This window comes from Onthophagus taurus, chromosome 2, assembly GCF_036711975.1.
Source record: "Onthophagus taurus isolate NC chromosome 2, IU_Otau_3.0, whole genome shotgun sequence".
In the NCBI taxonomy this organism is placed as follows: Eukaryota; Metazoa; Arthropoda; class Insecta; order Coleoptera; family Scarabaeidae; genus Onthophagus; species Onthophagus taurus.
Window position 1 is genome coordinate 8,552,349 of NC_091967.1, and position 22,635 is coordinate 8,574,983.

At 30.0% G+C, this 22,635-nt stretch overlaps 6 protein-coding genes across 7 annotated transcripts; 3 read left to right on the plus strand and 3 right to left on the minus strand.

Annotated features, from left to right (window-relative positions):
• Window positions 1-49: 49 nt before the first annotated feature.
• LOC111427639 (uncharacterized) lies at window positions 50-1,977 on the plus strand. Its single transcript, XM_023062877.2, has 5 exons — window positions 50-657; window positions 707-805; window positions 858-1,285; window positions 1,343-1,561; window positions 1,615-1,977. The coding sequence occupies exons 1-5, from the start codon at window positions 487-489 to the stop codon at window positions 1,946-1,948; spliced, it is 1,251 nt and encodes a 416-aa protein (XP_022918645.2). The 5' UTR covers window positions 50-486; the 3' UTR covers window positions 1,949-1,977.
• On the minus strand, window positions 1,973-2,690 carry LOC111427642 (ADP ribosylation factor 4-like). Its single transcript, XM_023062881.2, has one exon. The coding sequence runs from the start codon at window positions 2,631-2,633 to the stop codon at window positions 2,094-2,096; it is 540 nt and encodes a 179-aa protein (XP_022918649.1). The 5' UTR covers window positions 2,634-2,690; the 3' UTR covers window positions 1,973-2,093.
• A 233-nt stretch (window positions 2,691-2,923) lies between these two features.
• Window positions 2,924-6,500, plus strand: LOC139428968 (uncharacterized). The gene is made up of 2 exons (XM_071194115.1): window positions 2,924-3,779; window positions 6,154-6,500. Exons 1-2 carry the CDS (start codon window positions 3,047-3,049, stop codon window positions 6,186-6,188), a joined length of 768 nt encoding a protein of 255 aa, XP_071050216.1. The 5' UTR covers window positions 2,924-3,046; the 3' UTR covers window positions 6,189-6,500.
• On the minus strand, window positions 3,867-5,986 carry LOC111427544 (uncharacterized). The gene is made up of 4 exons (XM_071194114.1): window positions 5,373-5,986; window positions 5,103-5,206; window positions 4,131-4,263; window positions 3,867-4,076 (listed from the first exon to the last, which is right to left on the minus strand). Exons 1-4 carry the CDS (start codon window positions 5,818-5,820, stop codon window positions 3,922-3,924), a joined length of 840 nt encoding a protein of 279 aa, XP_071050215.1. The 5' UTR covers window positions 5,821-5,986; the 3' UTR covers window positions 3,867-3,921.
• A 171-nt stretch (window positions 6,501-6,671) lies between the features above and the next one.
• LOC111427279 (center divider) lies at window positions 6,672-14,431 on the minus strand. The gene is made up of 5 exons (XM_023062333.2): window positions 13,408-14,431; window positions 10,717-11,037; window positions 9,789-10,296; window positions 9,197-9,472; window positions 6,672-7,710 (listed from the first exon to the last, which is right to left on the minus strand). Exons 1-5 carry the CDS (start codon window positions 13,678-13,680, stop codon window positions 7,211-7,213), a joined length of 1,878 nt encoding a protein of 625 aa, XP_022918101.1. The 5' UTR covers window positions 13,681-14,431; the 3' UTR covers window positions 6,672-7,210.
• A 1,169-nt stretch (window positions 14,432-15,600) lies between these two features.
• On the plus strand, window positions 15,601-22,353 carry LOC111427451 (probable sodium/potassium/calcium exchanger CG1090). 2 transcript variants are annotated; one of them, XM_023062603.2, is made up of 7 exons: window positions 15,601-16,171; window positions 16,847-17,315; window positions 17,922-18,032; window positions 18,085-18,262; window positions 18,317-18,988; window positions 19,463-19,593; window positions 19,657-22,353. In XM_023062603.2, exons 2-7 carry the CDS (start codon window positions 16,850-16,852, stop codon window positions 19,854-19,856), a joined length of 1,758 nt encoding a protein of 585 aa, XP_022918371.1. In that variant the 5' UTR covers window positions 15,601-16,171; window positions 16,847-16,849; the 3' UTR covers window positions 19,857-22,353. The 2 variants fall into 2 exon arrangements, with proteins under 2 accessions (XP_022918371.1, XP_071050211.1); XM_071194110.1 differs by lacking the exon at window positions 15,601-16,171 and adding an exon at window positions 16,660-16,745.
• Window positions 22,354-22,635: the final 282 nt, after the last annotated feature.

Genomic DNA, 22,635 nt, shown 5'->3' on the forward strand with positions numbered 1-22,635 from the left:
ACAAAAACCTACCTTATTAAAATCAGTGGAATAGCACATAATAGAATCGAATAGAACAGAATATATCCTATGTCCAAGAATGGACGCAGAGGGCTGCTTGATGATGATTTTTCAAAGATTAAATCTTAGAAATCAATACAAAACGAGATCGAAACATAACATTAAAATTTCCTTTCACAAAAGTCGATAAAACAGGTACCTGTACACAAATAAAATCGTTATCTTTTTCACATATGATTATTTAAATTATTTTATTTTTATTATTGCAACTCATTTTTATTTTGAATCACCCCGATTAGATATTTTATGTAATCTCACGTAAACTTTGCCCGTTTCTTACCAAATACACCTTTCAGACCATAGATAACTAAATTTAAAAAAAAAAGTTATCCAAACGTGTTTATTGTATTATTATCTCTGTAAGTTTTCACTTCGATAGGTTCAACTCAAGATTATGGAACAACTTTAAAATTAAATCGAACCAAAATGTTCACGTACATTGATTTAATAATTTTAGCGTCCTCTGTGTTTCTTATAATTATTGTTAAGTTATTAACCGGAGAAGCAAGGAGTCCGATTTTCAACGTTTACCAACGACCAACTAAAATTTATTGGTTTAAAGTTGTTTTTATGTACAGTGTCTTAAAGTTTAGACAGGTAAAAATTAAGTATTCATTATAATTTTTAATTCATCAATTTATTTTAGATTGCTAATTATTTAAAAAGTGAACGAAGGAGAGATCTAGGAAAAGTCGATAAATATATTCTTCAAGATGGACCCCAACCGTTGAAAGACTCCGAATTGGTTTGCTTCAAGACTCCAATTAACAATTTGCATTTTTAATTATTATTTTTAGGCTGTTGATGCTGTATTTTTTAACGGTGCAAATTCGAAGGGTGATTATTTCATTATAGCAACCGCTAGAAGAAGTAATAAACTCGTGGATGGATTTATTTATTTAAAAATAAACGATTCTAAATTGGGATTACTTGAAAGTCCTAAATTACCGAGTACTGCTCTTTACCAATTGGAAGAAACGCAAGAATACAAAGCAGAAGGAATTGAAATATCCGTAATTGAACCAATGAAAATTTGGAAAATTAAATATAACGGAAAAATGAAATCGGCTGATAATAGAAGTAAATGGTACAATGTTAAAATCGTTGGAGAATTTGTCTCAAAATTACCACCTTATAACGTTGATGTTGATATGGATCCTTTTATGATGGCGAAAGCTTTGGCTGTTGAGCCATGGAGTAGAGATTTTTTTAGAACTTTAAATGAGTAATTACTAAACTAAAATTTAGATTTAAAATTAATTATTTATATAATTTTGTTTAGAACTCATCAAATGCATTATGAACAATTTGGTGATATGTTAACTGAAGTTGAAATCGACGGAAAACCTTTCAATTTAAAAATAAACGTTTGCAGAGATCACAGTTTTGCCTCTAAAAGGGAATGGAGAATTTTTCACCGTTACGCTTTGCATTTTATTACGGTTGAAAACGGCGATAGAATTATGATTGGAGTTGTTTCAATGCCCGTAGCTATTTCATGGTGATTTTATTTCATTAAAAATTAAATTAATCTATTAATTATGTTTGTTTTAGTTTTTCAATGGGTTTTGTTTACTCATCGATTGAACAAAAAATGTATCCAATTGAAAATTGCGATTTAGTCCTTCATCAACACGGCGAAAACGGCGAAGCTCCTTTTGATTATGGCTTTTCAATTTATGCCGGACATAAATCGTACGTTATTAAAGTCCATGTCAAGGAATCGCCACATTTTTATATTAGTAAGGATTGGGAGGCCAAATTATTCGAGAGATTATGTACGTTTAAAGTGAACGGTTTAAAAGGATGGGGTGGATCCGAGTGGATGTATCGAAATATCGAGGGAAAACATGTTTTAGATTATGAAAAAAATAAAGAATTTTTTTAAAATATTAATAAAATAAAATTTCATTTTTATTTGACGTTTTAATCAAAATAAATACAGGAATCTGTAATTTATAATTCAAACTTGACGTTGACAACCTAACCTAAACAATAAATAATTTTTAATTTAAACTAACAAAATAATTTTTTCATCTTCTACTTAATTCGTTCGATAACCAATCAAACCCTTCGTATAACCCACTTCCTTTCGTAGCGCAAGTCGATTGCAAAAAACAATTATTTTTTAATTTGGTTAATTCTAATTTCTCTTTTAACTCATCCATATTCATCGCGTTCGGCAAATCTTGCTTATTTGCTAAAACCAACAAAACGACGCCTTTCATTTCGTTTTCTTGAAAAATATTGTGCAATTCTCTTCGTGCTTCGTCGATTCGTTCGCGATCCGTCGAATCCAAAACGAAAATTACTCCTTCGGTGCTTTGAAAGTAATGTTTCCATAACGGTCGTATTTTATTTTGGCCCCCGATATCCCAAACGGTGAATGATATGTTTTTATATTCCACCGTTTCGACGTTAAAACCGATAGTGGGAATTGTTGTCACAATCTCGCCTAATTTTAATTTATAAAGTACGGTCGTTTTTCCCGCGGCGTCTAATCCTACCATTAAAATACGCATTTGCTTTTTTCCAAAAAGACGAGTGAACAAATTTGATAAAGTTAAACCCATTTTTTATAATTAATTTTTAAATGATTATATCATTCAATAAATGTTTGAACTAAACTTTTAATGGTGACCAACTTTAAAAAAATTAATTTTTATTGGTTGATTTAAAAAAAATAACCTCAAAAATATTAATTGTTATAAATCAATAAATAACATAGTTATTATATATAGTGTAATAATAATAATAATTATTATTATTATTAAACAATAATAACGATTTAATCAATAAATTAAAATTAAGTTACTAAATTCATGTTGGAATTTTTGACGTCACCAAATAATTTTTGAGGTTATAAAGTTACAATTATTTAAACAAACTTAAATTTATTCCTTTTTTGATTTGTCATAACAACAAAAATTCGATAATGTCATAAAAAAATTATTCAGCATTCGTTTTCGGTTAAGTTTGGATTAAAATGGACAAAATTCGTAGTAATCATTCCAGATATCAATCTCGCCTGTCAATAACGAATGGTTCAAAAAATTACTATCCCTCCAGAGATACGATTTATTTTGAAGATGATTTTGCCGATGATACAGCCTTGGAGGAAGAAATTCCAGAATATCAACTTGCCGAGATGCAACGTCGCAAAAAACATTTCGACGAGTTCAAAAAATTGTACAACAATAAATTGGTGGAGAAAGAGGCGAGGAAACGAGCGGAAGAAGAAGAGAAACACGATGCGTTTTTGCAACATCCCATATCGATTTTGTTAAGCAAATATGGATTTAAAATACCGAAAAATAAGCAAATGTCAAATAATAATTTACAAAATTTGGGTGATTATAAACGGACTGGGTATCGAAATGGAAGTAGAAGTAGATGCGAAAGTTGGGGTAGTTCTAATAGTAGAACTAGGATTAATTGTCCACCTAACGAGTTTGCTTTATCTGATATGGAAATTGTTGATATTTTTCAAAGAAGTACTGAAAGCTTTTTAACCTATGAAGATAAACCTATGCAAAGTGAAGATGAATTTTCGACTAGTAGCTCAGTTAGGGAACACAATGTTAAATTACGAGGAGATATTGCTGAACTCGAACAACGATTCAATAATATTTTACAATCATTTCATACAACGACTCCTTTACGGTGTCGTTTCGTTAACGATATGAAGAGGAATACAAATGTTAATAACGAAAAGTATGGTAATTATTAATTCTATTATTTTTGTGTTAATAAAGTATTGTTACAATTTCATATGATTTGATGATTAAATTAAACACATCTTATTAACTTTTTAAATGTTTTTACTTTACTTGGACATATTTTATTATATATAAATAATTTTTAATATTTTCGCGGTTTCGCTAATTCCAAAATTCTTGGGGTTGGTTTATATTTTAAAGCCCCTGGAGAAATCATAAAAGGATTTTCCTTCAAATCTGGTTCGGCTGATACAGCTATTGAACGCGGTGTTGCTAATATTAAATCGCGTTCAGTAGCTAATAAAAATTATAATTATTTTTCCAAATTTCAATTTATAATTAAATTTTTACCTTTATATAATAATGCACCTGGCTTTACCGCTCCTGTATCAATTATTGACTCTTTTTTAGCCAAACGTGGAGGTAGTACAGTCAGTTTTAATACTCTTTCAGTCGGAACATAATTTAAAGCACTCTCCTTCACCTAAAAAAAATATTAAGCAATTATTTATGAATACTCTCTATAGAGCCCTATAAGCTCTATCTTCCTATAAAGCTAATCAAACATGCTACATGAAAGTCCTGGAATATAATATGCACGATATTTAACAAATGTCTTAGAGGAGATGACATTCCACTAGATTGTCTCAAATAATCCCCATATACAAGAGAACTACTCTTCAGAAACAAATAGATGACCTGAGGGGCATTATAGAAGGTCTAAAAACCCTACAAAATCTTAACCCTCTAGTAACCACCAAAGGGAAGCATCAAAGACGCTTACTGAAAAGAATTGTCCTGATCAACTTATGAAAATAAGCAAACCAGAAATCTGTTAAGATACAAAACAAAAGCGCCTCTTCGTTTACACATTTTGGATTTTGCACCGTCAGAGGATGTAAAAAGAATCCATGAAATAAGAAACATATTAGGAATGCGTGTCAAAATCGAAGAGTACAGAAAGCCAAAACAAATGCCCCAGTGCAAAAGGTGTAAAGGTTGGAGCCACACCAAAGCTTATTGCCACAAAAATCCAAGAGTTGTTAAATGTGCTGGTGAACACTGGACCAGCGAATAATGCACTAAAGCCAAAGAAATCCAACGTCATCACTTGGAAAGTTATATGGAAGGATCCTGAAAATTAGGATAGAAAGGGAAATTAAGGAGGATGAACTGATCTAACTTGATGAGTAAAGAGAGAATCCCACTTGAGAGAAGAGAAAAAAATTGGTCCGGGATAACGTGGAGATGAAAAGGATAGGCCAAGAAAAGCTGCTAAAAATACAATATCATTTATGAATACTTAGAAATATTTTTTTGTACCAGATGTTTAGGTGGTTTAACAAATATTTTGCTGTAACTTTCCGTGGTGTCGACATAATATTTATTTTTGAATGCATTTCTTCTAAATCGGCGCGAGGTCCACGCTAAAAAAGAAAAATAATTTATGTTTAATTCGCAATGATTTCGCATAAAATATTACATCGATAGGATCTGGTTCAAACACTTTTTTAGGTTGAGCTTTTACCACAGCCCATTCTGAAAATTGTTTCTCCCGATCCCCCGATCCGTACGAACTTCCATCATCGTTACCTTTCCCCTTTTTACCAGTTTTAATTCTGGATACATTTTTTCTGTCTCTCGTCAACAACTTTAATTTTTTATCTCTTTTGGCTTTTTTATACTCATTATAAATACTATCCCAAGCTTTTGCGATATGTTTATCCATATTTTCGGCATAATTTTTTAACGTATTTGGGTTACCGGCAAAAGTACGTTTGTTTTCGTACAATTTTCGCAACACTGGAAGACTAATATGTTTATCTCGGCTTTTTGGTCGACAGTTTAAAGCTTCTGGACGTACTCCTGATTCAAATACGTATGGTGGTTCTTCGTATTTAGGTGTAAGTGTTTTAGGTTTTGATAATACTTTTAATCTCCAGTTATTACTTTCGTCTTTCATTTCCGGCTGCGTTGTTAATATTGGTTCACTCGCAGATTCTATTGCCGGGTGTCTTCCAAAACGTTTATTAGTACTCATTTTTTATGGTTTTTTTTTAATTAGTTTCTATTAATTTTTAAACGGGCATTTTTAAATGTCCAAGTAAAGTAAATATGAGGATTTTTTAATGAAACATTATTTTTACTGAAATTTTTTTTTGCTGTTAGCTTAACATGTTATTGACAAATTATTTTGACAGTTCTAAGATGTAATGTCAAACAAATTCTAACATCTAAGAAAGACAAAGCGAAAGGCAGGTAACTGACATGGTAACATGGTCATAATTGGGCGAAATGATGTACCAATAAAGGAGATGTTCCTTGATTTAAAGTCCAACATTGAGGACTTGCGGATAAAATATTTTATGTTTAGATATTATGGAGGCGAAAATCCACCATGGGTTGTAGAGCCAAAGAAAGAAGAAGAAGCATTAGTACTTTAATATCTTGCAAACATAAAAAGTATATATATAACATTTTTGTCATAACTTTTGAATCACTATTCTTCGAGTACTTTTTGTAAGATTAATTTGGCTATTGAAACATAGATGGTGCATTTTATTTAAAACTGTCATTTCAATTTTTGAAAGGAATTAAAAAGGTGACTATTGATGGAAAAAACTTAATAAAAAGCGCCTCTTTTTTAATCTTGTATATTTTCTGATTAATTTCCATTCTCCAATACTATAAACATTCAAAAAATAAATGCCTCACATCCTCTTGATTGTTTTTTTTAATAAAAGCATGATTATTTCGATGTTTTTTATTTCTTCAGTCTATGTTTATGTTGAATTAATTATAATACGTATCTTTTTAATAATTATTTACAGTATTTCCCTTACTATACTAAAAAAAATAAAATAAAAATAGATGTTTGATAATAAATAAAAATTAACTTTTCATACTCTTCCACCAGTTTATTCTTTATACTTTATAATACTCAAAAAAAATATCTTCCTTTTTAATTATTATTTCTTTTAATCAGGTAATGATAACCGACACAATTATTACTGTATACAAGATATTCTACTCCACTAATAATCATATTTTTAATGTTTCTATATAGTACATGTTGACCAGTCTTTTTTATACAATAAAATATTTTAATAACCGCCTATTTTTTTTATATTTACAAGAACAACGTTGTTTTTCTTTAATTCCTCTCTACTTAAAACTTAAAAAAGTTAACCTCCAAAACACATCTTAAGAAAGAATTAAAAGAAAAAATAAATAAAAAAGATATAGCATTTAAAAAGAAAATGTGCACTGATAAATCTGACTAGACACAGACATTATTTATAAATACTTATAGTTTGGTTAACTGAGTATAGAACATAAAATAAATTTAGTAAATTAATCAAATATAACCATTTATAAACAATGACATTGGAAGAAAACTAAAAAAAAAAAATAAACACCTATCATTTTTCTTATTTCTTATCAAAAAGGGGTAACTTTGAGCGAACGGCCCCTTCACACACAACTAATCGCGAACACTTTGTCCGTTGCTGCGGAGCTCCACTCACCGACGGAGTACTTAAAGAAGTCCCCGTTGTCTGTTTTTCCAAAATTCTTCGTAACGTTGCTATCCTCGAACTTAATTGTACCCCACCCCGATTAACTCCTGTATGACGATTGGCGCACTTTCTCTCAAAATACTCTACAATGCTTGAAATATTCGGTTGGGGACCTTGCCCCATCCAATCGGATCCTGTCACACTGGAAACATCCTCACTGCTATCTGTGTAAATGGAAGACGCACGTTTGTAAAGGAAATGCAGTTCGGCTGATTCGAGTTCATCAAGAGATCTTTGAGAACTAACCGCTGTACAACTATCCCATAAACTATTTGGAGATAAACATTCTCCAACGCTTGAATAAAATCCAGATTCACAAGAACCTCTTCGACGTGGTGGAGCTTCAACAGTTCCTATGAAAAAAGAATATCTTTATCAAAATTAAACATTAAATTATTGTATAAATGCAATACAAGTTCGTTTTTTTTCTATAATACCTGTCAAATGGTTGTAAGATTAATTGATTTTAAGATTAAGCATAATTAACTTGAGTAAATAATAGCTCATTATATGCGAGTAGAATCACTATACTTTGTCCACGACTATTGAAATTGATTCCATAAATTTAATTATTAAATAAATTTTTGAATTAAGTTTAAACGTCAAATGTGACAAATTCAATGTTACTAACTGTAACCAACTTCACAACAGTTTGTCAAAATTAAATGTCAATTTTATAAAACGTTTTTTTTAACGAAAATTAATTAATTTATGCTTAAATCATACGAAAAAAGGAATTTGTTTAGGGTTTTTTAATGTCAAATCTTTAGAATCTCCTAAAAAATTGAATTAAACTGACGTTTTTTGAAATTTTAACGTTTCAAATAATTATTATTAGTCTGTCAAGTTGGTTACCCGTGAATAATGATTAATATTCACTCCGTGAAAAATGACTACCATTTTGTTTTAGAAAACTCATTCATAAAGTATATATTATAAGGTAGTCGTGGACAAATTGTTTTTTTAGTGTCGTCGAAGAAATTAAATTTACAGTTTCCTGTAAATTGCAGTACTATAACTAAAAATTAAAAGAACATATTTCACCAATTCAAAAGAATGCAATCCATTAAATATTTCCGTATTAACAGTTCGTGTAATAAACATAATTATTTGTTTATAAATACCAGAAGTTATCTTCTTATTTAATTGTTAACTTTTTAGATTTTACCTACAGCCCCATAATTTACAGGAAACTGTAAATTTCATTTATTCGGCGGCGTTTAGCAATTTTATAATAAAAATTTATTGTTAGCTTTATTCTAAAACAATAAGAAATAGACCTGTCGAACCCTGTATTTCTGCAGTCAGAAAAAAATAACGAATTTAATAAGCGAATAATCAGACAAATGTGCCCAGACTCACTTTCACAAATCATTCCAAGTAAAATGTTTTGAAGCTGAGACATACTCTCCATGGTATCATTATGATACTTCATCAAGTGATAACTGCTGTTTTGGTACATACATAAATTGAATTTTTGGAATAAGGTATTCCAATAGAGGTCTAATTTTACAAAGTCTGTCTCTACTAGGCGCATTTTGTACATTATCACTGATATAGAAGTTGAATGACTTGCTCAAACCTCAGAGAAAAGTAATTTTTTTGTTAAAAAGCGAACATGACTAAACACTAAAATAGACAATGTAAGTGCAATGACGACTTAACTCGTCACCAGTCAACAACGTTTGGGCATAAAAAGACAAGTCACTTGGTCAGCAAAGTGTAAGTTATGTTGCATTTTATGTGGGATTCATGCAGTTATATGAAATTCCCGGTATAACAATTAAAGCTAACACTAGGACTACAACTACCACTAGACCTTACTTTTAATACACTTACTTGTAGTTGGTGGTGATCCTGGTAAAGATCTTGGTAATTCAACATTATCAGCAAATGCAGATAATTGTTCACAGCACGACGAAAAATTACCCAATAATTTCTTGACTCCTTGAAATTGAGTTAAAGATGCAAAAGGGTTTGTTGTACGTGGTTTATAATGCGGATCTTGACGGCACATTGTTAAAGCGTGACGTCGAGCTTTTTCACTAGGACTTGGATGAACCGTTAAAAGTGCCAATGATGATATATCTTCGGATAATGACCTTCTGTGAGCAACTACAAATTTAATTAAATCAAAATTAAGTTAAAACGAAAAGAAAATGCGCGATAAAAAAGAAAAATCTTTTATTATTAACCATATTATTGACACAAAAGCTCTTTTTTTTTAGTTTTGTTCCAAACAAGAACCATGTCCGGTTTATTATTAAATCATTCTAGAAGAGATCTATCCAAAAACTAACGCACCTTCTGAAAAACTAATCACAATAAGTAAAAAGTCGTTTAATAATACTTAAAATTTTAGCGAGGTTATGTAAATTTCTTACTTTATAATTTTAAAAACTAAGTTTTTCTAAATATATTTTCAACTTACTTTTTCTATGACTGGGTGCTTGAACCGTTAACGCAGCCAATTGTTCTTCACTCTTCGTGCTATTTCCAACCAACAATCTCCTTGCGTCACTTTCCTGACGGCTACTTAAAAGTCCTTCTAAACCACCAATAATTCCACAAAACGTCGGCCGACTTTTTGGATCAATGGTGCAACATAAAAAGGCTAAATGAAGAAAATCTGGGACGACATCGTGGGGGCATAGCTCCAGCAATGCCATATAATCAAGACCGAAATTATCGGTACGAGGTAATTGATCAGGATCGGCTTCAACCCGCGTAATCAACTCGCATAAAACAATCCCGTAACTAAAAACGTCACTACTTTCATCGTAATATTCGCCTCGAAGGCACTCTGGGGACATCCAATATGGTGAACCCACAGTACATAGTTTTCTGGGGCTTTTTGGATCTGGGATGCGCGCTGCTAACCCAAAATCACCAACAACCGCTTCCATATCACCCGAATCAAAACGTTTTATTAAGACATTCTAAAAAAAAAAAATAAATAAATAAAAATTAATAAAAATAAAAGTTTTAACATTTTGAGGTTATCTTTAATAAAAGTGATTTTTTAAATTAAAAATTAAAAAATTGAGTGAATCAACAATTAAAATTAGGAAGGTTAAAAATTAATATATAAATAGTTTTTTTTATATATTTTTATAAATAATAATTATTTAAAAATAAATTTTAAAATGTCAAAAAAAAATTTGAGGTTATGTCATCTTAGTGGTTTATCCGAAACTTCTACGAGAAAAAAACAGGTAAAAAAAATAAGATCAAAATACACTCAAAAATTACAAAAAAAAAAGTCTGAAATTTTTGGAATAGTGCCAAATTCGAAAACTCCATTTAAAAATAACTGGTTTTTCTCTCTTCCATCGAAAGACAACAAACATTACACATACCTTACTCGTTAAATCTCTGTGGAAGACGCCTTTCGAATGCAAATAAGCCATACCCTGGGCGATATCTAAAGCGAGAGAGATACGAGTGGTTTGGGGCAACTCGGTCGCTCGATTTTGTATTAATTGTTCCAAAGAGCCCCCGTTTATAAACTCGGTGAGCGCGTGCAATTGACCCTCGTGGACGCAAACGCCCATAAAAAGTAAAATGTTTGGATGGGAAAGTTTGTTCATTAATTGGACTTCTTTCAGCATATTTCGACGATTCGATCGTAGAAGATTCATTTTTAGAACCATGATTTGTCCCGTTACTCGATGAGTTACCTAAACAAAAAGTTTTGACATTTATTGATTATTTATATGACAGGGTATACTCTATTTTTTAATTCAGAGGAGTAAAATGAAAAATATTTGTCTAAAATGATTAACAACTAGTTTGTAAACAATCCATGTTGCTCAAAATGACTAAAAAATAGTTAATAGTCATTGAAAACTTATCTAAATATATAAGGACTAGTTCATAGCAAGTCGAAGTAACTCAGAACTACTGAAAATGGCACCAACATTGTCCAAAATTGGCTTATAAGGCAACAAAATTGTTCAAAACGATTGAATATGGGTTGATAGCTATCTCATGTTGTTCAAAATCATTGAAAACCGATTGGGCATTGTTTAATACTTGTCTAAAATGATTAACAACTAGTTTGTAAACAATCCATGTTGCTTAAAATGTCATTGAAACTTGTCTAAATGTATAAGAACTAGTTCATAGCAAGTCGAAATTACTCAGAGCAATTGAAAACTTCACCACCATAGTTCAAAATTGGTTTATAAGGAAGAAAAATTGTCCAAAACGATTGAAAACGGGTTCATAGCTATTTCATGTTGTTCAAAATCACTGAAAACCGATTGGGAATCATTTAATATTTGTCTAAAATGATTAACAACCAGTTTGTAAACAATCCATGTTGCTCAAAATGACTAAAAACTAGTTGATAGTCATTGAAAAGTTGTCTAAATGTATAATGACTAGTTCATAGCAAGTCGAAATTACTCAGAACTGCTGAAAACTGCACCAACATCATCCAAAATTGGTTTATAAGCAAGAAAAATTTTCCAAAACGATTGAAAACGGCTTCATAGCTATCTCATGTTGTTCAAAATCATTGAAAAAGGGCATCGTTTAATACTTGTCTAAATGATTAACAACTAGTTTGTAAACAATCCATGTTGCTGAAAGTGGAACGGAAGCGCCCTAATCCACTACTAACCATACAGGAACTGACACAAGGCCTGATTGAGAAATGGAAAAGCATACCCCAAGAATCTCTTCGCAGACCTTGATAAACGTACAAGGTCACATAAGACAACATTTAGTCTCAAATAGGCGAGGCGCTAGATTTGATATATGAACACAAAATCTTCCCGATATTTTCTAGTTCTAGGGTTAGTTGTAGTTTTACACTATCACTAGAACTAACACAAGACCTAGAACTATAATCATTCGGATTTAGCCATATTGAGAGACGTGCGGCTAAATCCGATATTTTCTAGTTCTGGGTCTAGTGTTCGTTCTAGTTTTACACTAGCACTATCACTAGAACTAACACAAGATCTATTATTCGGGTTTAGCCGTCTTGAGAGACGTGCGGCTAAATCCGAATGATTCTAGTTCTAGGTCTTGTGTTAGTTCTAGTTTTACACTAGTAGTATCACTAGAACTAACACAAGACCTAGAACTAGAATCATTCGGGTTTAGCCGCCTTGAGAGACGTGCGGCTAAACCCGAATGATTCTAGTTCTCGGTCTAGTGTTAGTTCTAGTTTTACATTATCACTAGAACTAACACAAGACCTAAAATTAGAATCATTCTGGTTTAGCCATCTTAAGAGACGTGCGGCTAAACACGCACGTAAACAACACTAGAATGATTCTAGTTCTAGGTCTTGTGGTAGTTCTAGTGGCAGTGGTAGGTAGCGTTAGTTAGCATAAGATGTTATTATATTGTATATTTTTATTGAACTATGTCTGAAGACGCAACCTGAAAACCCTGCTGAAAACCCAACCCAACCCAACCCAACCCGAAACTTTCTAGTTCTAGGTCCAGTGTTAGTTCTAGTTTTACACTAGCAGTGTCACTAGAACTAAACCTGAATGTTTCTAGACGGCCGTCAATATCTCGAATTTTCCTAGTATAATTTTTGCTTAAAACTGACCAATACCCTTCTTTTTGGCGCTTCAATTTGAAAACACTCCTCCGAATTAAAAAATAGAGTATAATAAATAATAATCAGTAAGATTGATTATTGAATTCAATGATACATGTAATATTGAAAAAATTATAAATCATATTTAGTTCCTATCCTCAATTTAGTTATCTTTTTTGTACAACAAGATAATTTTAATGATTGCGCGATTATATTTTGAACAATTTCCTTAGATAAGATGAGAAAATAATTTTTAGAAAGATAAGAACGACCTTAGTACTTAAAATTAAAAAAATTTCGTACTTATTAAGAATTAAAAGTCGTTTAATGTATCAAAAATGATATTAATTTGACCTAGAATGAAGAAAAGAAAAAGTTACCAGATTATACAAAAAAGGAAAAACGAACTTTTCCAAATGAATAACTTCAATAACACAATCTTCACTTTCACCAAGTTTTAATTAATATAATTATATTTCTATAATACCTTAAAAACTTCAGAGAAAAATCCGTGTCCAATTTTTTCTTGATGAAAATCATCGAGTCGATGTAATGATGCCACAGCATGTTTGAGAGCTTGACAAGATATTCCAGTTTTTAATTTATCTGAACGTGTCTTTGGTGGTTCCGATAACTCGTTATTGGGACAAAACACCTTCTCGTAATCTTGATCGGTGGGATCACATGGTGTATCATACATACAAGAAGCATTTTTCGTCGAAGAAGAAGATTCATTATTTTTCTTATTATTAGCAAACATTATAAATAACGTAGCTTAAAAGTTCGTCTATTTTTTGTTGTAATTAATCAATTAGGTTTTGGTTGAGCTTTAGTTTTTCTATAATATTATAAATTTTAAAATAAAGGGGCGCTCTCAGACGATTATTTTCGATGTTAACCGTCAGCCGATCTCGTAGTACATATTTGCGAACAAATCGAGTTAAACCTGAACTTGATGATATATCTTAACTCGATGTACCTTGTTGATGGGGCGCACATACTTTAAATTTTTCTCATTTAATGTACGCATTTGTGGCACTCAAGAAAAAAGTCATGGTTAATGTGACATCTGTCAAAATCTCTCTCTATCCTTTTCTATCTTAAACAATCTTCTATTTGTTTATCTCTTTCTTTGTAAAGTGTAATATATATTACTTTTTTAACACTTCAAAAATCGTAGAATTAAAATTTTTCGTTATGATAAAACCGAAAAGCAACGCACTAACTCGTTATTTGCCGTTCACTAAAGGGAAAAACGTTCGTAATTGACAGTAGTAGTAGTCCCCGGAGGAGAGTTGGCTTTCACTTAATTCTGATCGAGATGTTCGCACACGAAAATATGCAATTTTGAATCACTACTCACTTTTATATATTTTTTTTTCGTTTTTTCTTGGTATTTTTGGGTGGATTCGGTTCGTACTCGTCGTTTAATACGGCGACCCCAACAAGAGTACAGATAAAAAAGTTTATCCGAATTCCATTTGCAAACTGTCTAAAACCTGACTGCGCACAACATAATTTACCCGGGAAATTTGAAAAGTACAACTAAACAAAAATTTATTTAAACAAAATTTTTTATTAATCATGAATTAATTATGATTATTGACGTAAACTGAAAATTAATAAAAATAGAAGCTTTAAAATGGATACATTAAATAAATGTTATTGGTATTAACCTCAATAATTAATTTTTTTTTAAATAATCTTTTAAATATAATAATAAGACGGGGATTATTGACTTGTTATTGTTATAAATTATGCTAACGTAACGATGTTGTTTAATTTTTATTAATTTGCGAAAAATTTGTGTTATTAGCAAAAATTATATTCAGGTTACTTTTTCAAGACATAGATGACACCACTAAAATAACAAAAGTAAATTTATTATTAATAAAAATTTCTGTTTGTATTTAAAAAATTATTTAAATTTACACTAATTTTGTATCAAACCAACATTTTAAATAAAATAAATGCTATTTAAATTTAACTATCATCAACGAATTATTTTGTTTAAGAGGGTTGCGATGAGATGGCGCAACAAAATAGTATTTCAACAATCAATTTTCTTTTAAGTACTTATTAATAGCTTTCTTAAATGTAATGATAAACGGGAATTATTGGATTGTTATTGTTATAATTTTGCTAACATAACGATATTGTTTAATTTTTATTAATTTGCAAAAAATTTGGGCTATAAGCAAAAATGATATTCAGGTTACCTTTTTAAATCATAGATGACGCCACCAAAATATCATAGGTAAAATTTATTAATAATAAAAATATTAATTAAAAAAATTTTTGTAAATATTTTAAATTAATGTTAATAATGTTATTTAAATTTTAATCAAAATTCTATTAAAACTCTTTGAATATAAGGACCTAATATTTGTGTAATGATAATGATACACTGTTTTAGCTATAGAATAACAGATGTCGTTTCAAAATTTTAAAAAGTTATAAAGTTCAAATGATAAAAGATATATATTAAAAGAAACTGAACTAATTACAGCGTTAATTATTATAAACATTAAAAAAATTAAAATTATCTAAATATCTAAACATTTACTGTGTATAAAAAGCCAATAAATCATAAAAATTTTTGACAGCATTTTTGACTTGTCAAATTCTTTGACAGAAATGTCAATTAAAATTTGAAGTGTGTTAAATCGATAATTACACATTCTTCGAGATTTTTAAGTACATCTCAGTAAACTCTCAATTGGAGTCGTTTCGAGAAATCTCTGAAGATGACTTCGAGTGTTAGCCGTCGTGTCGAGTAGATTCATTGAGCATTGTCCGGATTCCAACAGCACTCGATCCCGGATTCTTCACTACACTCATTTTCCTTTTTTTATTAACGGCTTTTTTAGATTAACATTTCAATGAAACATTTTCGTTTTTAATTTATATATTATTGTAGGGTCTATTCAATAAAACCTTAACTATCCCCCCCAAAAATTTCCTCCTACGTGACATGCGTACTTTGTCTGAAAAAGCCCACCTGAAATCACCTCCTCCTTCTCTTTGCGCGACGGTCTGAAATTCAGCGACGAACGAAATTCGGGGAAATTATACACAATCGTTTTCGGGCTTTCAAGCAAAGCTCACAAAAATATAACTTCTTAATGTCTACATGTATCCTATGCAACATAAGTTTTCCATAGTTTTATTTTAGTGTTCATGTTGAGCTGAAAGTTCCTGGATTTTCAATCAGTATTGACCAATTTCAAGAGGGAAAATATTACTTCTAGGTAAATATTAAAATCAACAATTTACTGTTATGGTTAAATAATGCAATTTAGATTAAAAAGGAAATAATTTTTTGATATGGTCGATAATTTAGAGTGTTAGAGATAAGCTTTCGTGCCAAATGGTTACATATAACATGGTAGTGGGTGGTTTAGGGGTCAAATAGGAGAAAGGGGGTAAATTCTATAAGTAGAAACGATGTTAAATCTTGACCTATTTTATAAAAAAGAAAAGAAAACGTGAAACCGAATTTCTTTTTCAGTTAAAAAAGATAAAAGAAATTCTGTGATTTAAAAAAAAAGAAGGGGAATAAGAAATTTGATGTGAGAAGATATCGATTTTGAGCGTTTCATAAAGTGGGGTATTTAAAGTGTTCAAAACATCCAATTTTATGGTTTTATTTTATTTTTGTAAATTAAAATCGTAAAAAAACAGGATGTTTTGTTAAATATTTTCACAATAACAACTTTATCGATAAAATTTGATTCTTTATAGAGGTTATAAAGGTTCCGGATTTAATCGATTTAATTTTTAATACAATTAAACAGTTAAAACTTAATGGAAAATAAATTACTGGTAATTAATTATAAATGGATTACGATCAATAACGTTCTTATTTTTTAACCTTCCCTAACAGAGACGAAGTGATTCTATAAATTATTGATTTCGTTTTGTAGATAATGGAGCAAAAGAACATCTTTATTCTACTTCTTTTAATAAATCTTTTACAAATCGATGCTCAACGAAATAATGGTTTAAAAAATAGCGATGGGGAAGAAACCAAAAATTTCGCAGAGATACAGAAAGTATTAAAACAAATCCCAACGCCGATTCCTTTAATATCATCAACGACAATACCCACATTATCAATGAAAGGAACCACGAAAAGTCCGTTACATCCGAATGTTCCAATAACCGGAAGTCCCAAAGAAACTAAACATATACATGTCGTACCAACTTATCGACCGAAAAGATCTAATTGTACACCACCGGCTATAGAACAATTTCCTAAACCGTTAATGGGACCTACAGCGAGAAAAAGTGGGGGGATTATTATACATGTTTTGGTTGCTATTTATACATTTATTGGATTGGCGATTGTATGCGATGAATATTTTGTTGCATCACTTGATAGAATATGCGAAGGTAAAATGCAACATAGCTTAATAGTGCAGGCATTGGGTAGTTATACAGAATTAGTTTGTTTTCAACAAATTTTACCAAACGCTTATTAATCAAATCTTTAAGTATTTTGGAGAAAACAGGTTGCGCCGATATAAGGCTAAAGTTTTCATATTTTATTTCTTTTCTTTTGTGTATTGGTACCACTTTTGCAATTTTTAATTTATTTTGAAATATATCCTTCTAATTATCCAAAACGTTTATATAACATTAATAGAATCTTTGTAAATGATCATTGTTATAAAAATGTGTTTATAAACTATTCCTTGTTTTTAAATCTTGTAAAAGATAATTTTAAATTTATAACCAAAATGACCTTGCTTGTGATTGGTTGGTTCAAATTGACGTTTAACTTTTTGACAGCGATTTGAACTTATAGGTTAAGTCGACGATTTTTATCTCTTTTATGTTCTAAACCGTTTTGTGTGCAATACTTTAATTTAATTGAGTTAATCAGTTACAAAAATCTCCAGAATCCAAAACTATACAATCAAATAGATTACTTAACTAATAGATGCAAAACAACCACATTAATTGATAGATTATATTAGAATTAATTTAATTTTTTAGAATTAAAATTATCACCCGATGTTGCTGGTGCCACTTTTATGGCTGCAGGAAGTTCCGCACCAGAATTAGCTACAGTTATTATTGGTGTTTTCTTCGCAAAAGATGATATAGGTAACATTAAAAGATTTAAACGATTTAAACTAATTTTTTATGTACATTTAAGGTATTTCCGGAGTTATTGGGTCAGCAGTTTTCAACATAATGTTCGTAATATCCGTTTGCGCTTTATGTACAAACACTGTTTGTTACTTAAATTGGTGGCCGCTTGTAAGAGATTGTTTCTTCTACGCGGTATCAATTTTAGTAATGTTAATGACGATTTTTAATGAAACAATAAGTTGGTAAGAAGAAATACTTTTTAAACAAATTCAAATTTATCAAAATTTATTTTTAAGGAGTGAATCATTGTTTATGTTGTTTATGTACGTTGTTTATTGCGTTGTATTACATTATAATCCGCAATTGGAAGCTTGGGCTCAAACGTTACCTGTTCCTTGTAAAATGAGAGCGCCGGAAGAAGAATCCGGTTTGGTTAGTTACAAAACATTAAACGAGGAAATGAAACGATCTAGTTATGGAAGTCCTGATAAAAATTTCGAACCTAATGAAACCGATGATTTAGGAAATTTAAGCGGGGCGCAGCTCAATCAAATTGCAAATAATCCCCCTGCTCCCCTTAATAACCAACAACCCCCTAAACAACCGGCTGCTCAAAATTATTATAGGCCTAAGGAATATGATCCAAACAAACCACCAGTCGATCCGTTAGAAAAACCTGTGGATGGTTCACTTTACGTTCGATTTTCTTGGGCGATTGTTTACCCTATACATTATATGGCAAAATTAACTATGCCTGATTGTCGAACGGATAAGTACAGAAATTGGTATCCTTTTACATTTTTTATGTCAATGATATGGATATCATTTTATTCATATTTTATGGTTTGGATGATTACGATCATTGGAAGTACTTTTAATATTCCTGATACGGTTATGGGGTTGACTTTTGTTGCAGCTGGAGTTTCCGTACCAGATGCATTATCCAGTATTGCAGTTTTAAAAGAGGGGTAAGAAAATATATACAGGGTAATTCGCATAAGAACCGACACCGAGCAGGGACATGTACAGTGTGTTAATTAATTATCGTACCCGACGTCATCATTGCATGTATGCAACCAATATCACAGTATTGGTATTTGCGCGATTTGCGTATTGCAATACCAATACTGTAATATTGGTTGCATACATGCAATGATGACGTCGGGTACGATAATTAATTAACACACTGTAGAAGACAATAAATTGAGATGATTTAATGTAACTTACCTCTATACTAAGTTGTACCCCTTGGCACACTCATAACGTACATCAAATTTGGTCTTTCTAGCTTAAAGTATAACTAAGATATTGAATGTCTTAAAAATTTAAGACTCATCATCTTAATTTATTGTCCTCTACATTTCCCTGCTCTGTGTCGGTTCTTATACGAATTACCCTCAAAATATGTTCCTTTAAATAATTTATTAATTATTTCTTTTTAGATATGGTGATATGGCAGTATCAAATGCTGTGGGATCGAATGTGTTTGATATATTAGTTTGTTTGGGATTACCCTGGTTTATACAAACGGCAATTATTAAACCTGGATCTCATGTTAACGTTATCAGTAAAGGTTAATTAATTTCTTTTATACAATAATTAAATTTTAATCAAATACATTTTGTTTTTGTTGTAGGTTTAACTTATTCAACTTTGTCGTTATTATCAACGGTTGTGTTTTTGGTGGGTGCTACACATTTAAACGGATGGAAATTGGATAAAAAGCTGGGGATAATTTTAATGATTTGGTATGTGGTGTTTATAATATTCGCCAGTATGTATGAATTAAATATATTTGGTCCGTTAAATCCTCCGGAATGTATTAGTTTTTATTAATTGGGTACTAAAACTATGAATTGATTTGAACAACGATGGAGATAAATAAGAAAAAAATGAAATGGTAGATATTGTTAAATAGCTTTTATATGAATTACCAGTTGTACCGTACCAAATTAGATGTTAAGTGTGTACGAAAGTGTTGAAAAAATGTTGTAGGAAAAATAATTTAAACTTTTTACTTCCATGTCGAGTAAATAATTAAAAAAAGTTTCTAAGGTGGTAAAGAAAGCAAAAGATAAGATTCTTTTTGATGATTGTGTTCTACTTCTGCAATATTTAAGAAAAAATGTAAAAGAAATTTGACATTAACCTCAAATTAAAAAAAAAACTTTAAAAGGAAAACTTCATCCTCTTAAATTTTAATTGTTATAAATGTTGTTGTTGTGCCAAAAATGGATTCCTATTTATTACTGTTGCTTAAAGTATTAATAATCCAATATTATAATTTCAAAACTGTCAATTTGACAATCTTCAAAAAGTAAGATATTTATTATTTTTTAAATATTTCATATGAAATATTAACGCGTGAATGTTTTAGCTTTAATATGGCATGAAAAAATTCTTTTAAATCGATTATTACAAAAAAATGTGTATGATTTTATTTTATTTTGTGATTGGTACTATTATATGACATCTCAAGTTATCTGCTATTTAAGCTGTCAAATTTTTAACTTTATCTTCCAAACGTTTTATCTTCCATTTTATTATGCTCGAAATGCACACTATTCTCTTTATAAAGCACACAAAGCTCGGTATAAATTGCATTAAAGAATATCCGTGCGATTTATGATCGTTTGGAACTAAAAAAAAATTAAAATTAAATCTATTATGTAAAATTTCTCTATTCTAGGATGTAGATATATTTTTATATAACTTCCTTAATCTATTTTTATTTATTATTTTCTTTATTACCGTTGATTATATCATGTTTGTTGAATCTGTGCAACATATCATTGAAAATCGTGCACAAATTCAACGATCAAATTGTAGATAATTAGATAATTAGAAAAAAGAATTTAGATAATAAATCTTGTAGTGGTTGTTCTTTCTTCTCTCAAGAAAACATATATGGATGAATAAATGTTGTTTTAATTTTAAATTCTTTTTAATTTAAACACATTTAGAAATCGATATAAATATTAATATGCAAGTGGAGATAATGGGATACAAAGCAGCAACTAATTCGAGGTTGTTCTATTATAACTCATTATTTTCAGAAAAGCTGTATACCGGGAATTTCATATAACTCGCAATATATGGATGCTGTAACCATAGTTATGAAACTACTATGCACTTGCACTGTCCCACGTTAAAATGCAACATAACTTAATAATAGTACAAGCATCGGGTTTAGCCGCACGTCTCTCAAGACGGCTAATGATAGTGTTAGTGTAAAACTAGAACTAACACTACACCTAGAACTAGAAACATTCTAATTCTAGGTCTAATGTAAGTTCTAGTGATAGTGGTAGGTAGATCTTTATTGAACTAGAACTAACACTAGAAACATTCAGATATGTTGCATTTTATGTGGAACAAAGTAAGTAGGTACACCCTAGTTTCTATGGAAACATAATTTTGTATATTGCATCTTAAGTGAAATTCACTGTATGTATAAAGTATAATTATTATTTACTTGGAAATAAGGCATAAAAAGAAAAAGTTAGCATCATAGTGCTGTGTAATTATAGCAAAAATTTGCTTAAATTTGTATTTATTTTATTTGAGATCGATTTATTTTTATTTGAGTTTATTATTAGATATCAATGATGATTGATGATGACAATAATAAAGCCTTAAATTAAAATTTTAGATTAATATACGTATTAAAACGTAGCAAAAAGTGTTTTGATTTATGATGAGTAAAAGTGTCGTTTTACTTCCAATATAACATGTTATGTTTTTCTACAAACGTTATTATAAAAATAATTTGAAATAAAAAATTTTTTAAAAAATCACATCAAATTATGCAACCAAACGTACAAACGCAGAATCGATAATGACATTAACATTATCATTTTTGACGTTTGCAGATAAAAAATTATTAAATAACATAGAAATATGTATTAAGATTATTAATGCACACACACTCACATTTTAAAATTGTATTAATCGATAAATGAAGGTTGTTTTAGCACCCAGCGAATAATTTTTGAGTATTTATTAATGCTAAATAAATTTAAAGTAAACAAAAAAAAATAAACATAAATAACTAATGGTAAAATATGAAAAAAATAGAAAATACGTATAAAAGTATTAAAAAGATTAGTTATTTATGGTGATAATACGTAAGTCTTATGTGCAAACAATGCAATCTATTCATTATTACTAACACCATGTAGAAGTGTCAAATTTGATCTAGTCAATTTAAAAAAGCATATATTTTGATGTAGCATTCAACAGTATCTGTTAATTACAAAAAAAAATAAAAGAAATTGTATAAAAATGAGCTGTAATGAATTAAATGGTAAAAAATAAAAGGAAATATAAGTAATTAAGGAATTTTAATATTTTTTAATGATTTTAAGAAAAAATTTCATACTACTTTTCATCTCTATCCTTGCATTAAGTCTGCACCACTTTGTGTTGAATGCAAAGAATTGCTTTCTATAAGCCAAACAATTCTATTTTAGATCCCACACTTTCGTTTTGTAGTGTTTAGCTTTTCAGAGAAGAACCCAAGTGGATGCCAAATTCTATCGATTTTTTATTGTGGAAAAGAAACTTTACCTGCAGTTGATTGTTGTTGATCCCGAATTTTTAATTTTTTTTTAAT

Bases quoted from the DNA above. Each gene is read 5' to 3' on its own strand.
- LOC111427639 (XM_023062877.2), top strand. From the start codon at position 487: ATGTTCACGTACATTGATTTAATAATTTTAGCGTCCTCTGTGTTTCTT. The intron at 806-857 runs GTTTGCTTCAAG...TATTATTTTTAG, and splicing joins CGTTGAAAGACTCCGAATTG to GCTGTTGATGCTGTATTTTT. The intron at 1,562-1,614 runs GTGATTTTATTT...TGTTTGTTTTAG, and splicing joins ATGCCCGTAGCTATTTCATG to TTTTTCAATGGGTTTTGTTT.
- LOC111427642 (XM_023062881.2), bottom strand. From the start codon at position 2,633: ATGGGTTTAACTTTATCAAATTTGTTCACTCGTCTTTTTGGAAAAAAG.
- LOC139428968 (XM_071194115.1), top strand. From the start codon at position 3,047: ATGGACAAAATTCGTAGTAATCATTCCAGATATCAATCTCGCCTGTCA. The intron at 3,780-6,153 runs GTAATTATTAAT...TTTTATGTTTAG, and splicing joins TGTTAATAACGAAAAGTATG to ATATTATGGAGGCGAAAATC.
- LOC111427544 (XM_071194114.1), bottom strand. From the start codon at position 5,820: ATGAGTACTAATAAACGTTTTGGAAGACACCCGGCAATAGAATCTGCG. The intron at 5,207-5,372 runs GTAACGATGATG...TTTCTTTTTTAG, and splicing joins AACTGGTAAAAAGGGGAAAG to CGTGGACCTCGCGCCGATTT. The intron at 4,264-5,102 runs GTACAAAAAAAT...TATTTTTTTTAG, and splicing joins TTAAACCACCTAAACATCTG to GTGAAGGAGAGTGCTTTAAA.
- LOC111427279 (XM_023062333.2), bottom strand. From the start codon at position 13,680: ATGTTTGCTAATAATAAGAAAAATAATGAATCTTCTTCTTCGACGAAA. The intron at 11,038-13,407 runs GTATTATAGAAA...CTTTTTGTTTAG, and splicing joins TTTTCTCTGAAGTTTTTAAG to GTAACTCATCGAGTAACGGG. The intron at 9,473-9,788 runs GTAAGTTGAAAA...TTAAATTTGTAG, and splicing joins AGCACCCAGTCATAGAAAAA to TTGCTCACAGAAGGTCATTA.
- LOC111427451 (XM_071194110.1), top strand. The intron at 17,316-17,921 runs GTAAAATGCAAC...TTAATTTTTTAG, and splicing joins ACTTGATAGAATATGCGAAG to AATTAAAATTATCACCCGAT. The intron at 18,263-18,316 runs GTAAGAAGAAAT...TTTATTTTTAAG, and splicing joins TTTAATGAAACAATAAGTTG to GAGTGAATCATTGTTTATGT.